The sequence below is a fragment of the Monodelphis domestica genome, chromosome 2 (genome assembly GCF_027887165.1).
Source record: "Monodelphis domestica isolate mMonDom1 chromosome 2, mMonDom1.pri, whole genome shotgun sequence".
NCBI classification, from domain to species: Eukaryota; Metazoa; Chordata; class Mammalia; order Didelphimorphia; family Didelphidae; genus Monodelphis; species Monodelphis domestica.
In genome coordinates, this window is record NC_077228.1 from 439,843,162 (window position 1) to 439,858,768 (window position 15,607).

The 15,607-nt window shown below is 38.4% G+C and overlaps 1 protein-coding gene across 5 annotated transcripts in view; it reads left to right on the top strand.

Annotated features, from left to right (window-relative positions):
* Positions 1-15,607, top strand: part of SYNJ2 (synaptojanin 2) — a 170,766-nt gene that overhangs the window by 93,905 nt on the left and 61,254 nt on the right. For all 5 annotated transcript variants that reach the window (XM_056818992.1, XM_001381340.3, XM_007484814.3 and 2 more), the window contains exons 6-9: positions 4,748-4,809; positions 8,245-8,341; positions 12,096-12,268; positions 14,537-14,618. In XM_056818992.1, coding sequence (XP_056674970.1) covers positions 4,748-4,809; positions 8,245-8,341; positions 12,096-12,268; positions 14,537-14,618 — 414 coding nt within the window. The remainder of the gene's footprint in view (positions 1-4,747; positions 4,810-8,244; positions 8,342-12,095; positions 12,269-14,536; positions 14,619-15,607) is intronic.

Sequence of the window (15,607 nt, forward strand, 5' to 3'; positions counted from 1 at the left end):
TGATATATTAATTATTTTATAGATTATTTTTATATTTTATATTATATTTTATATTTATAGTTTTATGTTTATTTTAATTTCATAATCATATTTACAATGTATTTATTAATAATTATTCATAATATATATAAACTTGACTCAATCAAAAGAAGAATATATTATATCATATAATATATTACTTATTTTGTAGATTATTTTTATATTTATTTTAATTTCATAATCATATTCATAATTTATAATTATTTATTTGTGATTAATTAATTTATATATATACATATATAAACTTGGCTCAATCAAAAGGAGAATAGACGGTAGGAAGGAAGGGAATAGATCTTATGGTTCTGTGTTTGATAATTTGGGAAAGGCAACTACATTTAGATTGGGCCATTCTTTTACCTCTTACTTTTGCTCCCTGGTGTTCATCTTTCTTGTTTGAGCCTTAAATACTTTTTCTATGAAGATAGGGCTGGAGACTTCCCTTCCTCGGTTCACGCTCAGGATTAGGGAGGGGGATGGATGGAAAGCTGGTAAAAGGCAGACAAACATAAAAGGTGTTATGCTCTGGGTCTCAAGTCTCTCTCCACTCTGGTTCATCTTCCTGTTAAATTGGTCCTCAGGAAGCACACTTCAGACCATGTGTCACCCACCTATTTGATAAATTCCAGTGGTTTCCAGGATCAAACATAAAATTCTTCTTGGTGTTCAAAGTTCTTCACTCTCTGGCTCCCGTGCCCATTTCTAATCTTTTTCCACCTTATTATTTCTCTCCATATTCTCTTTGATCCAGTGACACTGGCCTCTGTTCTTTCTCATACAAAACACCTCTTCTCCTGACTTCAGGCATTTTTATTGATGATTCTCCCATGCTTGGCACTCTTTCTCTTCTCATCTCTACCTTTTTGCTACCCTGGCTTCCTTCAAGTCTCAGCTTCTGAAAGAAGCTTTTCTTGGTGCTCCTTTCTCTAGTGCCTTCCCTTGGAGATTGTCTCCATTTTATCTCTTATGTGTGGTTGGTACATAAATTCGTTTACATGTTATATCCCCCATTAGACTGGGGGATAGGCTTTTTGAGGAAGGACTGGGGCTTTTTATTTGGTTTGGTTTGGGTTTTTCGGTTTTTTTCACCTTTCTTTGTATTCCTAGCACTTAAGCAGAGTACCTGGCACTTAATAAATGCATGTTTATTTATTCTTTTGTTTGTTTAGCTTTTCCCCACAATATTTGGTGCGTTTCTTGGCACTCTAAGTGATTATAATAATAGGACTCCAGGCACAGTTTCTGCCTGCAAATTGGATAAAGATAATTAGAAGTCTTCATCCATGGTGCTCATCACTGAGTGTTTACAAGATACCATGACTCAGGAAAAAAGAAATCTTAACAGAAATTCACAGATCTTTATCTATGTCTATATAGAGTGATAGCAACCTTTCTATCTAGTGTGTGTAAATATGTTTATGTGTCATGTCATGTAAATACTTAGGCACACATTCCAATCCCTCAAACCCTAATTGGTTTTTAAAAGACTTGTTTCTTATGATGTCCCCATAAGAAAGACTAGAAATTTTAAAGAACCAGGCAAAAAAGCTGCTTCTTATCCTCCATCCAGGATGGAAGTTTGGCAGACTAACATAAAATGTTCAGTTCTTTTTTTTCCTCTTTTATTTATTTAATAGAATTTATTCCCAGGTATATTGACTAAATATATTTGTTGCAAAGGTTTTGTTTTTGTTTTTCTAATGGTGAGGGGAAAAGGAGAAAAACATTTATCTCTGATTTTAAAAAATTGATGAAAAAAGATATTGTAGAAGTAAAGTTTTATGTAGTTTAGAAACAAACTAGATAAGGAGAGTGGAGAGGAAGAAGTCAAAGAAAATACTAAGGTCTCCTCCCTCCCCACACCATAGAAGGTAACCCAATACAAAAAGATATGGATTTATAATGTCTTTCATATGTCTAGTTTTCAATTCAGTCTCTAGAGGGGGACATTCATATTATTCTTCAAATATTAATTCTGTAGTTGTATAAAATGTTCTCCTGGTTCTACTTGTTTCACCCTTCATTATTTCAGGGTCTTTCCAAGTTTAAAAAAAAATTAACCTGCTTCTCATTTTTTATGGAACAGTAGTATTCCTTCATGATCATATACCAGAATTTATTCAGTTCTTTTCTTTGACTGCTCCATGAATATGATATCTTGCAATGTCCCTCTTAGGTAAGGGGTGGCGGGGGTAGGGAAGGGAAGAGTGAGAAAGCTTTGGCCCAATATGCTGATAGGATTTCTTACTCTCAGCTCTAGAAACATGAAGCAACTCCTTGGATTGCATAATGGAACAAAATTTCTCTTCTACATTAACCACAAAAGACTTTGAAATTAAATACTTGAATTTGGTGATAGCCATTGGTTCATTTCCTCAGCCAGGTATTAAAAAAACAAAAACATGATTGTTATAAACAATGAGATAATTGGCCAAGGCCTTTTTAAACTTATCACCTTTGGTCCAGAAATATCGCTGTTCACAAGCCACTGTCTACTTTTCATTTTCAGTGGCACTCTGGGAATGATGAATTATGGGACCTTTATGAACAGGGAACATGCAGAACTTCCCTTACTAATTGAACAGGGAACATGTAGAACTTCTCTTATTAATTTATAAATCTATTGACCAGAAAATGATTTTCCATCTCTTAGTTTTCTAAAAACAAGAAGGAAAGAGATATGTTTTCTTATTAATGATTATTTTATGCAAAGGCAGGGATAAAAGATTGTCTTTTTTTTTTACTCTCCATTCACAACAAGCTTGAAACCTTAATATTTTCTTTGACTTCTTCCTCTCCACTTTCAGTTATCTAGTTTTTTTCTAAAATATAAAACTTTACCTCTACAACATCTTTTTTCATCAAATTTTTAAAATTAGAGATACATTTTTTTCTCCTTTTCCCCTCACTATTGGAAAAACAGAAACAAAACCTTTGCAACAAATATATTTAGTCAATCAATATAAGTACCTGAATTAAATTGTTCTCCTGGTTCTGCATACTTCAGTCTTTACCAGTCCATAAAAGTCTTCACAGGCTTTGCAGAAACCATCCCCTTTTGATTGTAAGATTTTTGAGAGTAAAGACCAGCTTTTGATTCCTTTTGTGTCCCTAATACTTAGCATGTGCCTGGCACCTGGCAAACACTTAATAAATATTTATTGATGCATCATTTTTTGTGGCACAATAGTATCACCTAACATTCATATCCCATAATATGTTGTTCAGCCATTCCCCTATTGTTGTAGGATTTTTTTATTCATCTACCCTGTTTACTTGTTTCCTATTGCCACCACTGCCAAGGATCTCTTACCAGACTATTGCATTAAACTCGTAGTTTTCACTACCCCTAGTCTCTCCTTCCTCCCATTTATGCTTTTGACTGCTGCCAGATTAATCCTTCTAAAGTGAAACCTGATTGTATCATCTCCTTTTGTTCAAAACTTTCAGTTCTTAACCACAAAATACCAAATAATATTGAAATGACTTAGCCTATTGAGGAAACTTTTCATGATTTGGCTCTTAATCTGCCTTTCCAGCTTTCCTTCCTGATGGTCTCTTTGGATTGTTTTTTTGCTCTAGACAAACCAGATTACTTTCTGGTCCTCCCTCCTACCCTTTCCTCTTGATTTTTCCTCATTCCATGCCTTTGTTCATGCTGTTTTCTCAACTTGGAATAATCTGTCAAATCACCACCCTTGCATCCACCTACTTATCCAAACTAGAAGTCATCTTTCTCCTCTATGGGCTTTCATAGTATTTTTTCAAGCAATCAATCAAATATCATTTATTGATTATTTTGCATCAGCCTTTATGCCAGCATCAGGGCTATAAAGAAAAGTCCACAGAGCATCTCCCACAAAGAATTTACATTCTTATGAAACTTTTCCATTCTACTTTTTATTCTATTTATGGATGCATTTCTACTAAGTTATCAACTTTTACAGATTCCTTCATGGCAAGGAATAACTTTGCATCCCCCACGACACCCAACTCTGTGCCTTTCATGCCATGGGCACTCAGTAATGGGTTGAATAAATTATGTTAATTTAAACTTCCAAGGAAGATTGACTGTCTTTATTGGAACAAAAGTAGGCAAATAGCTCTCATAATCAGTTTTCTTTCCCAAAACAGGATAGTTTAGCATTTGTTTCAAGTGAATATCTTATCCTCAGTTTCTTCTTAATTAATGGACTGGAGACTCTCACATTAGGAGACCTGGCTTTTAAGATTATTGCCTGGGAATTTTGGGTCTGTCCCTATTGAAGAGCTAATACAAGGGGAAATCGTGATTTTTGCAGTTACAGTTTTCTTCACTTAATTATCTTTGCCTTTTTACATAATACATCTCATGCCAGTGGGGTCTTTGTGCATGAGGGTATAGCTACAGGAAATGAGACATCAGGATTTGAATTTCAAGCACCTTTACCACTTAGATAACATTTAACATGAATGTACATAGAATGAGTCAAATCTGACCTTTGTTTCCTATCCACATTCTGCCTGCTGCTCTCTATCCCTTCCACTCCCCTTCTCCTACAATGGATATTTGGGGGAACTGCTAAATTTGTACCTTTGGCAGACAGACAGGGGAAGTGCTGTTGCCTCTCAAACTTGAATGTTACAGAACATTTAATTGTAATACCCAGAAGGAAGGTTTGCAAAGAAAATACTGTCTGTGGGACTCACGTTTGCTTTTTTCCTCCTCCAGGTTGGCTCTCATCATCTAAAACTTAACCGAGGTCTAGAAGCAAATGCTCCTGCTTTTGACAGGTAGGACTTTAAAAACAACAACAAAAAACGTTGTCTTTTTGCATTATCAGTCACCATTCCTCTTCCTTTAGAAAGACCGTCACTCAAAACACTGAATTGTGTGTCTTGAGTCAAGATTTATCACTGAGTGAGAAAGACTCTTCCAAGCATGTCATCATTCTGTGACTCAGTTTTCATTTTTTGCAGAATGACTATCTTATTTGCCTAAGAATTGCCCAGAAGGCAAATGATAATAATAAAGTAATACTTTGCAAATACTAGTATATCCTTTCTAATGGGTAAAGTCTTACCCTCATGGACTAATTTAAAAAAAAGACAATCTAAATTATAGGAATTAGGCTTTAAAGAAATGCACTTTAAGAGCTAGCTATGTGGGAAAGTATCTTAATTAACAAAAAAAAAAAACCCACCCACATATTTAGAGCCTCCTATTTGTAAGACATTGTGCTAAGAGTATCTCCAAAAGAAGAAGCCTATTTTATAAAACCTGCTTGAGGATCAGCATTTCATATTTTGGAACTTTTTTGTGCTTTTAAATTCATTAGTCCAGGGTGCTGCTATGGTAGATCTGTCTGGGAATTTCAGTAAGAAAAAACAACTTTTATTTTGCCACTAACATTCATGGGTATACTTTTTTTTTTTAACCCTTTCATCTTAGAATCAATACTAAGTATTGGTTCCGAGGCAGAAGAGCAGTAAGAGCTAAGCAATTGGTGACTTGTCCAGGGTTACACAGCTAGGAAATGTCTGAGGTCAGACTTGAACCTTGGACCTCCCATCTCTTGTTCTGGCACTCTCCACTGAACTACTTACCTGCCCCCATGGATAGATATTACTGAATGGTAATCAAACTTTTTCACTCATGACCTTATTTGATTCACCTATCTGTTAGCACTTCTATTGTAACTCATAAGAAGAGTTTACTAAATGTCCTTTTTTCCCTTTAGGGTATGAAATGTAAGACTATTATTTTCTTTTTGGAAGCAATTTATAGCCATATTCACTTAAATCCTTGCTATATATGTGTGTGCCTCATTTTTTAATTAATATTTTCAAGTGGGATAATGAGGAATTTGGCTTAATTGATCCCATTGGTAACAGATTATTGCAAATTTTATGTAAACTATTCAACAAAAGCTCCACAATTTTTTTTTTTAAACCCTTACCTTCTGTCTTGGAGTCAATACTGTGTATTGGCTCCAAGGCAGAAGAGTGGTAAGGGCTAGGCAATGGGGGTCAAGTGACTTGCCCAGGGTCACACAGCTGGGAAGTGTCTGAGGCCAGATTTGAACCTAGGACCTCCCGTCTCTAGGCCTGGCTCTCAATCCACTGAGCCACCCAGCTGCCCCCCACAATTTTTTTAAGACAACTACGCAAACCTCACCCTTCTTATAGGGAAGAATGGTCTTTTAATATGGGGAATTGACTCCTATCAGCATTGGATTTAGAAGTTATTAAAGACCCTTATGGGTTCAAATCCCACCACAGATGCTACCTCTGTGGATCTTAGGTTCCTTTTCTGTAACATGAGGGGGTTGAACTCAGTACTCTACAAAATCCTTTCTACCTATTAATCTTTGATATTCTCAGACATTTCTAGCAGAGCAGTGTTGCTCCTTATGTCTTCATCTTTCACTTAGAATGGTACAGACCTTTCAAGGCATATTGTGACAAGATGTCCCCATATTTACTCTTTAGTGTAGCATGACCAGGATCTGTTCAATTTTTTATGCTGAGAAAAGAATTTTAAAAATCTGTGCTAATTTAGAGAATTAAAAGAAAATTTTCTTTTAAAGTTCACACGATCAAATTCTTATTTTTCTTGGTGCTCTGTATATGTTGATAATTTGATCCTTGTCAGCATATTGCAGCTATGAGGATACTTTAAAAAAAGTAGTTAGGAGCCTACTTTGCCTCCCCTAAAATTGAGAGAAGTATTAGGTGTAGAGGTGACAGGAATCTTTGGCTAAAGCTCTGAAGATGGGGAAAAGGTGTTACTAGAGTTTGGTATGAGTTGGGAAAGGGCTAAAGCTGGTTACATCCACATTTTTAACCTTTATTCTGTTTAGCTCATTTTATCTCTTTGATCATAACTCCCCAGGTGAAAGGCAGCAAGCAAGGGACAGTTGGAAGAATAATACATAGGAGTCAGAGAAATCCTTTCAGGTTCCTAGTCTCCAATTTATTAGCTGGGTTGAAAAGATTAAAAGTTTCATTGGTGATTTCTTTTGGCTAAATACATTCATTTTCTAGATTATAGGTATAGCACCCTGGACTTGTGAATTCATTGTTAGAGGGTACTTCTTTGGGATAGGGAGATTCCCTCAATCAATGTAGTCTGTTCTTCTCAGCAATTTGCCCTGAGGTTACTCACCCAGGGTAGGTCAGAAGCAGAACTTGAACCCAGCTCTGCCTGGTTTCAAGAAGAGCTATCTATCCACTTTACCAGAGCTTTTTCACCTCTTTTATGTCATGGGCCTCTTTGGCAGTTTGTTGAAGCTTGTGGATTCCTCAGGATAATGATTTTTATATATTCATAATTGAAGGAAAGGTTTCATTGCAGTTAGAGGTTAGTGAAAATAAAGTTGTGATGTTTTTTTTTTCCCTAATCCAAATTCACAGACCATCAAAAATCCCTCCAAGGTAGGCGGCTGAGTGGCTCAGTAGATTGAGAGTGAGGTGTGGAGACAGAAAGTGCTGGGCTCAAATCTGACCTCAGACACTTCCTAGCTATGTAATCTTGCCTAGTCTTTACCATTCTTCTGCCTTGGAACCAATATGCAGTATTGATTCCAAGATGGAAGGTAAGAGTTTAAAAAAACAAACAAACCACCATCTCCCTAGACCATGCTCCAAGGATGTAATGAATCTAAAGCAGAATCTGACTCAAACCATTAAACTCAGGGATTATAGGCTTTTTTTTCCTCTTCTCCATTTTCTAAGTTGAAAAAAAATGCAGGTGTCAGGCAGGATAAGTGATTGGAGTTCAGTTTGAAAGGGTTTCAATACTGATCTAATTTTGTGTTCATAATGCCGGTAAAGGGATAGAGGTGTGAGCCTTGGCATTTATGAATGCCCAGTTATTGAGATTCAAGCCAACTACTCATTTCACTTGAAACATTTTACTAGTAAATTTTTTCAAAAATCCTAACATCAAGTCTAGTCACCAGTAGTGATTCGGTCAAGATACTCTTTAAAAAAAAAAGATAAACAATGTCATATGTATTATGGAACCCATTTCTACTGACAGTCACTTTGAGGAGCTAGTTTGCCCTCATTAGACTCTCTTTTGCCTTCTTGGGGCTTGGATGCTGTCCACTGTCCTGGAGCACTCTTGCTCTGTAGCCATAAGAAGGAAGTGCCCCCACCAGGGCGGTCAGTCTTGTTTCATTGGTGAAACGGCACCATCATGTGCTGCTGCTGCTGCTGTTACAGGCATATGATGCTTCTGAAAGAGCAGTATGGAAAGCAAGTGATCGTTAACCTGTTGGGAAGCAGAGGAGGAGAGGAGGTGCTCAACAGAGCCTTCAAGGTAAAACTTTTGTTCAGCTGCTGGCTTCTCACAGCCTCCCCTTCTGCTCCTCCATACTGCGGGGCTCCAGTGGGAGGGCACAACAGAGGAAGGGATTTGGGCTCGCAGCCCTCCAGTTCCAACAGTGGGAACCAGACTTCCAATAAGGTAGGTGGTTTTGCCCCTTGGATTTTGCCCATGACTTGGGGAAGTGGTGACTCTTATCCATTCATTGATCAAACACTGTGCTATGCGAAGATGGGATGCAGAGACAAAAATGAAACCATCCCTAGTGGGAATGATTTTGTTTTGTTATTCCACAATGTGTATTTTCTTTTAGAACATGCTAAATATGGCTCTCAAGTTTCAAGCTTTAATTGTTTTCTAGAGCCTCAGTGAAACCTGAATTGACATTTTTGTCTCTATAGTTGGAACCCAAGACAGTTTTATAACATACATTGCTACATACTCTCTTCATGGTTCTTTCTCCAGTCAACTAATGTACTTAAACTAAACTTTTCGGGAACCAATGACAAGAGAGAGCATTCCCTGGCTTCACCCTTAGGCAAATCACTCAGCTAGAGGTGGCAGTGTCTTTCCCACAGCTTTCTCACAGAGTCATTTTCCCAAATGAATATCCCAGGAGAGTGGGATGTGGGAGGAAGGAGGAAGGAAGGAAAATGCTACTCCATACATTGGCCTCTCTTCCAGCATCTCTAATCCTAGTTGGGGATTGCCTTCCTGCTCTACCTTCAAAAATATGGGTGCTTTCCTTTCATTTTCTGTGCCAGTCTCTGAGAGCTGAGCCCCATTTTTTCGACGATTATGAAGTGTATATTTGTGTCTTTGGAGCAGTCCATCTTGGCTTGGCTCAGCTATAAAGTTAAATGACTCACTCACCTATTGCTTTCTCTGCAGTTCTAAAACCTTCACACTTACCCTGCTCTTAACAAGCATCAATTTGTCACCAGTTCCTTCAATAGTGGCGTTTCTCTTGCACAAAACTATCTTGAGCTACTCACACTTTATTTTCAGGACAGACAAGAGGTGGCAGCTTCAATATGACTATGAAAAATGAGTTCTCTCTCCCTTACCCATGTAGGCAAGTAATAAAGATAAAGACCCTTTGCCCCATACATTCTCAAGAGGCTGTTGTTGTCCTTGAAGGAGGAGAAATGTGGAAATGTGGTTACAGTCTGACCTGTTACAGCCCTACAACTTTCCCATCCAGATAGAGGATTGTGGGATTTAAAAGTTGGAAGGAACCCTAGTATTTATCTAGTTCCACCACCTCAAATTACAGGTGAAGAAACTGAGGTCCAAAGGACAGATAGCAAGTAACCAAGCAAAAATTTGAATGCATCCTCTTACCCATCTCCCAATGTCTCCCCTCCCCTCCCCTCCCCTGTCCTCTCCTCTCCCTCTCCTGCCCTCTCCTCTCCCTCTCCCTCTCTCTCCCCTTCTCCCTCTCCCTCTCCCTCTCCCTCTCCCTCTCCCTCTCCCTCTCCCTCTCCCTCTCCCTCTCCCTCTCCCTCTCCCTCTCCCTCTCCCTCTCCCTCTCCCTCTCCATCTTCCTCTCCTCTCCTGTCTTCACCTTCTGTCTTAGAATCATTGCAAGTATTGGTCCTAAGACAGAAGAATGGTAAGGGCTAGGTAATGGTGGTTAAGTGACTTGCCCATGGTCACCCAGCTATAAAGTATCGGGACCTCCCTGGCTGTCTCTCTGCTGAACCACCCGGGTGCCTCAATATGCTTTTTTCTATCTACCACACAGCTTCCTTCTTCCTCAGCTACTACTTGTAGATATTTCTTTCCTAGGGAAGAAAAATGCAGGGCTTATTTTAAATCAAAGACAAATCTTTGTTGACCTGAGCAGAGAGCTTTTCACAGTGAAAGATAGACAATAAATCTGTATTAAGGAGCGGAAGAGAGAGGTAGAGCTCTATGGAAACCACAGACATAACATCTGGTTGCAAGAGCAGAGTCCAGGCTGAGTGCTTGTCCTGGTTTGTTTGCAAACTACATTCCTGACAGCTGGCTATGTTATAACACTAGCCTGGGAGTCGGGTAAACCAAATTCAAGTTTAGAAGATATGTGACTAAGGCAAATTGCTTAATTTTTCAGCCTCAGTTTCTTCACCTGTAAAATGGGGGAGGTAGATTAAATGATTTCTAAGATCCTCTCCAACTTGAATGTTCTGTGAATTCTGTGGCGTAGAGACTTTCTCTGGCCAATTTTATTTGGCCAGACCTGCTTTTCCTGTCTGGTTTGTTGCTAGCAGCAACAAATGAACTGTTTTTTTTTCTCTCTTCCTTTCTTCATTGGCAATTTTATTTTTATAGAAGAAGGGAAAAAAACCCCAATCCTTTTTTTTTTCTTTTTCCTCCCACACGGAAATAGATGGTATTTTTGACCCAGGACATTTTATCAGTTAGCATAAAAATTGCTCAGATCTAAGGATGGCCAGAAACGAGCCTTTTTCAGATGTCAAACTTCCTTTTTGTAAAGCATGAGAGGGAGGTAGAATTGTTGTAGAGAACACTGCCAAAAAAAATCCTAGGCTTTGGGTCAGGAGTCCTGGGTTCTTGTCTCCACTAATCATTAGCTGTGCCCTCTTGGGAATCAAGCAGTTTGCCTCTCTCCAAACCTCATTTTCCTCATCTGTAAAGGATTCAATCAGTAATTCTCCAAGATACCTTCCAGCTTCCAGAATTTCTTCATTGACCAAATGCTATAAATATCAGCTTGTCATGGACATGTACAAGGTTTGGACTTGGAAAGCCCCAGAGGCACAGAGACCGTACACAAGCTCCTTCTATTCTTGGATCTGTGTCCACTTAGCTTAGCCTTTCCATGTGTTATGAGTGAATGTGTTTGGCCAATAAGAGCTGTGCTAGCAAATGATTTTTTTGGTTTTCTGTGCCATTTGCTTTCAAAATGGCATTCTCCTCCCTACCCATTATTTCACTTATAATCTAGGATGCCACCACAAGCACATTTTTGGGTTTCAGTCTTCTTTTTCCCCTTTTGGATGTCTTTTAAAAAAAAGACAGGTATGATATAGTTATCTTTTTTGATATAGATGCTACATATATAAAGGAACACTAAGACTCCTATGAATAGATCTATCGCCACCTTCACTGGTGTCATCCCACCTGTCCTACCTCTTACTCCTGGACCACTCCTATTAGGCTTTCATTGTGCGAGAGCCACCCAGCACTCCCCAGAGGATAACCTGGAGGACTGGCAGCTCTCGGGATACAGAGATGCTCATCACACTTCCTCCTTGAGTCAAGATGTGAATGGTTCCCAGGGAAACAGCTGTTATGAATAGAGCTGCAGTGCATCTTTATACTTGGTGGATGTACAGCCCATGTGCTATTTGGAGAACAGAGCAATTGCTTGCTTTTTTGCTTACTTTAGTTGTCTGTGGGAGAATGTGATATTTGTTACTGCTCATGGGCTAAAATGATGGTCTAGGGAGGAGTGAGTCTCACATCTGGCTTTGTCTCTCTCTTGCTTTAAATGATTCCTTTGCCCTCTTTCAGGAAGTATATTTTTCCTGTGCTTTGTTTTTTTTCCTTTAACATCTTTCTTCTGCACTTCCTTTTCAAAGACTGGACTGAAAAGCTACTTTTAACCTCCATGAGCTTTAATACTAACCTAATATAAGCCATGATGTGGTTAGCCACATGAAAACCCTGAGCAGTAAGTGGAAATATGCAATCATCTCTCTTTTCTTTTTTCTCCTCTCACCCCAACCCCCTTCCTCAGAAGTTGCTTTGGGCCTCTTTCCATGCTGGAGACACACCTATGATCAATTTTGACTTCCATCAGTTTGCCAAAGGAGGGAAAATAGAAAAATTGGAGAATCTGTTGAGGCCCCAATTAAAATTGCATTGGGATGAATTTGATGTTTTTGCCAAGGGTGAGAATGTAATTCCACGGTGAGTCTTCCAATGTTTGCTTCATTTTTGTAGGTTGGAAAGTAAATTAATGGGGATGGCCAGGTTGCTTAGTAGATAGAGCACCCGGGTTGGAGACAGAAGGTCCTAGACTCTTATGTCTGGCCTTCCTAGCTGTGTGACCCTGGGCAAGTCACTTAACCCCAATTGCCTATTCCTTGTGGTCTTGGAACTGATAATAAGATTGAAGGTAAGGGTTAAATTTTAAAAAGTAGATTTATAGTTAGAGACAATTGACATTGTTTACCTTGTAGAAGGGATCTTTTATTTTTCTGCACCATTTACTTTCAAAATGGTATTCTTGGGGGCAGTGGATTGAGAGCCAGACCTAGAGATGGGGAGGTACTAGGTTCAAATCTGGACTCAGTCACTTCCAAGCTATGTGACCTTGGACAAGTCACTCTACCCCCATTGCCTAGTCCCTCTTTTGCCTTGGAACCAATACATAGTATTGATTCTAAGATGGAAGGTAAGGGTTTTAAAAAAATGGCATTCTTCTCCATGCCAATTGTATCATTTATAACTTGGGGGTGGTACCACAAGCACATTTTGGGTTCCAGTCTTCATTTTCCCCTTTGGATGTCTTAAAAAAAAAGATATGATATGTAATGGAGGGAGAAGGAATGGAGTCTCCCACCACTAATTTCAGGACCAGTGTGTGCTAGAGATGGAATGTATCCAAGGGATGGAGAGAGAGAGGATAGGCTGCTTTTCCTCTCTCTTTCCCTAGTGAACCCCAATCTGGTTGCCTTCAGAATCACAGATTACTGTTCCCTCATAGACTTGGTTGAAATAAAAGTACAGGGCAGACAGCTTCTCCCTCTCTGAGGAGAGAAGTATAATCTTCCTCCCCCCAGATTCCGAGTCTCTCTTTTTGACTACTCTGAAGCAGGCACTTGATCTTATAAACAGCTATTTATTCTAAAGACTATATAATGGTAAGGCAAGTGAGTTGTGGGATAAGGTGATTGGGAAGGAGGGAAATAGGAAGTCCCTAATAATAACAATTGAACCCCTTCTCCCCAAATCAGGCAAAGTCTGACCTGACCCTCCTGGGGTCAGTTGGGAGAGCTGTCCTGACTCCTAGCTGTCCTAGCTATTATCAAGTTCAAAGGACTGTCTAGAGGGATTTAGAGGATGCTCTTCTTCTGATGAATAGTTTTCAGGAAAAGTCCTATTCACTCCTGTTTATCTTCACTGGATACTAGGGTCTGGCTTCACAGGAGGGTGCTTTAGGCTCAGATCAACCTCTCTGGTGGGCTTCCCAAAGAGAAGTGAGTTCAACTGTCTGGATCATCTCAGTTCCTCTCTTCTTCCTTTGGAATTCACTCTCCTTCCTGCCCTTCCCCCGCTCAAGATGATGATTCCATTATGATGAATCTGCTTGTCTTCTTCCTCTAGCAGATTCCTCTCTTACAGACATATGTGTGTAGGTATATATTTTCATATGTATATATATCTTACATATATAAATACATGAAATACATTCTGTGTGTGTGTGTATATATATATATATATACACATAATACATAAAAAGATACAGATCTTTTTAAAATTAAATAATAACCGAAGAACAGAAAAAAGAGGACATATGAAACCATGAATCTATTATGGATAGCTTTGGGGGAGGCTTAAAGTTATAACACATTTAATACAGTGTTAATATTATGACCAGTTTTTTTTTTTATCGATGTGTAATTTTGATTCAAAAGTGTTGAATCACAGAACATCTGACCCCAATTCTAACAGTTGGCAGAACAAGTTTAGCAATAGAGTTCATTAAATTAAAATAGAGGGCTGAATCTAGCACTGTTTTATTCGTTGAAGAATGAGAATCTTCCTTCTAGATCCCCAAGTTTTGACTGGTTCTGTAGAAATTGTATTATTCATATATGTATAATATACCTTTTTTATAATTATATTTTATTTATTCTTATAATTATATTTTAGTATTTATATATTTTATTTGTAATTATATATTTATATAAATATAATTTATTTAATTATATGTATGTTATACATATGTATAATTCATAAACCTTAGCTATCACACAAGCCTACAAATGATTACTTAAGACCTTGCCAGAATGCATTCCAAGAGTTTGGTTTGAGATAATGGAGCAGCTGAGGATTGGGTTTTTTCCCCCTAACTTAAGCTTAGTACACTTTGCTAAGTGTGCTGTGGCTATAAACTGAACTTAATAACTCTTGTGTTTTGTTTTGTTTTGTTTTTTCATCGTTTACTCAAAGTTTCCAAAAAGGTACCTTGCGAATGAACTGTCTGGACTGCTTGGATCGAACAAACACTGTACAGTGTTTTATAGCCCTTGAGGTCAGTCCCTTATTACAAGATTTTGTGTTCTTTGTGTGGCTTCTAGCCAAAAGGCAGATATATTTGGGAGCCCCTTGGGACCAGAATAAAGATAAGCCAATTTATTTGGTTCTTTTCCTAACTTTAAGGGGTAGAATGGGATGATAGAGTTCAGAATGGAGTTGGTAAGTCGTCAGAGAGGGACTGATGATATTTAAAGAGTAACTTCATTGTCATCTGTGTATTGGAAGCATGTTCTTATGACAGTCTGTGGTTTTATTACTCTTTTATCTGTCTGTCTGTGTCTGTCCATCCATCTGTCCATCCATCTGTCTGTCTGTCTGTCTGTCTATCTATCTATCTATCTATCTATCTATCTATCTATCTATCTATCTATCTATCTATCTATCTATCTGTCTGTCCGTCTTTTCTGTCCATCTGTCTGTTTGTCCGTCTATCTATCTATCTATCTAACATACATACATCCTTCTATCTGTCAGTCTATCTATCCATCCTTCCTTCTGTCTATATCTGTCTGTCTGTCGTCACATGTTTGAAAATTATTATCTTCCTTTTCCCTCACCCTGTCCCATCTATTTGCTGAGTCTTATTGATTCCTCTTCCTCAATCTCTAACATCTACTCCCCTTCTCAGTTTTGGATGCTACCAGCCAGCCAAACTATTTCAAGCACATTGTAACTGGTCTGTCTCTCCTCCTTCCTATCCTTGCCTGAATCACCTTCTTCGTGGATAGTTGGGTCATGTCAAACTTATGCTCAAGAATCATTAGTCATTTCCTACTCCCTGTCAAATAAATTTCTAGGTTCCCCAAGATTCTGTAGTCTCTCCAGTTTGACACCTTTCTTTTCTGCCTTGTCTCTTCCATGTTCTTAGTATTCTAACCAGACCCAACCATTCTGCCTTACAAATACAACTTAAACTTGCCTTTCTTAATATCTTTGTTTATATTGTTGCCTAACCCTACCCTTTTCCAACTATTGAGTTCCTAC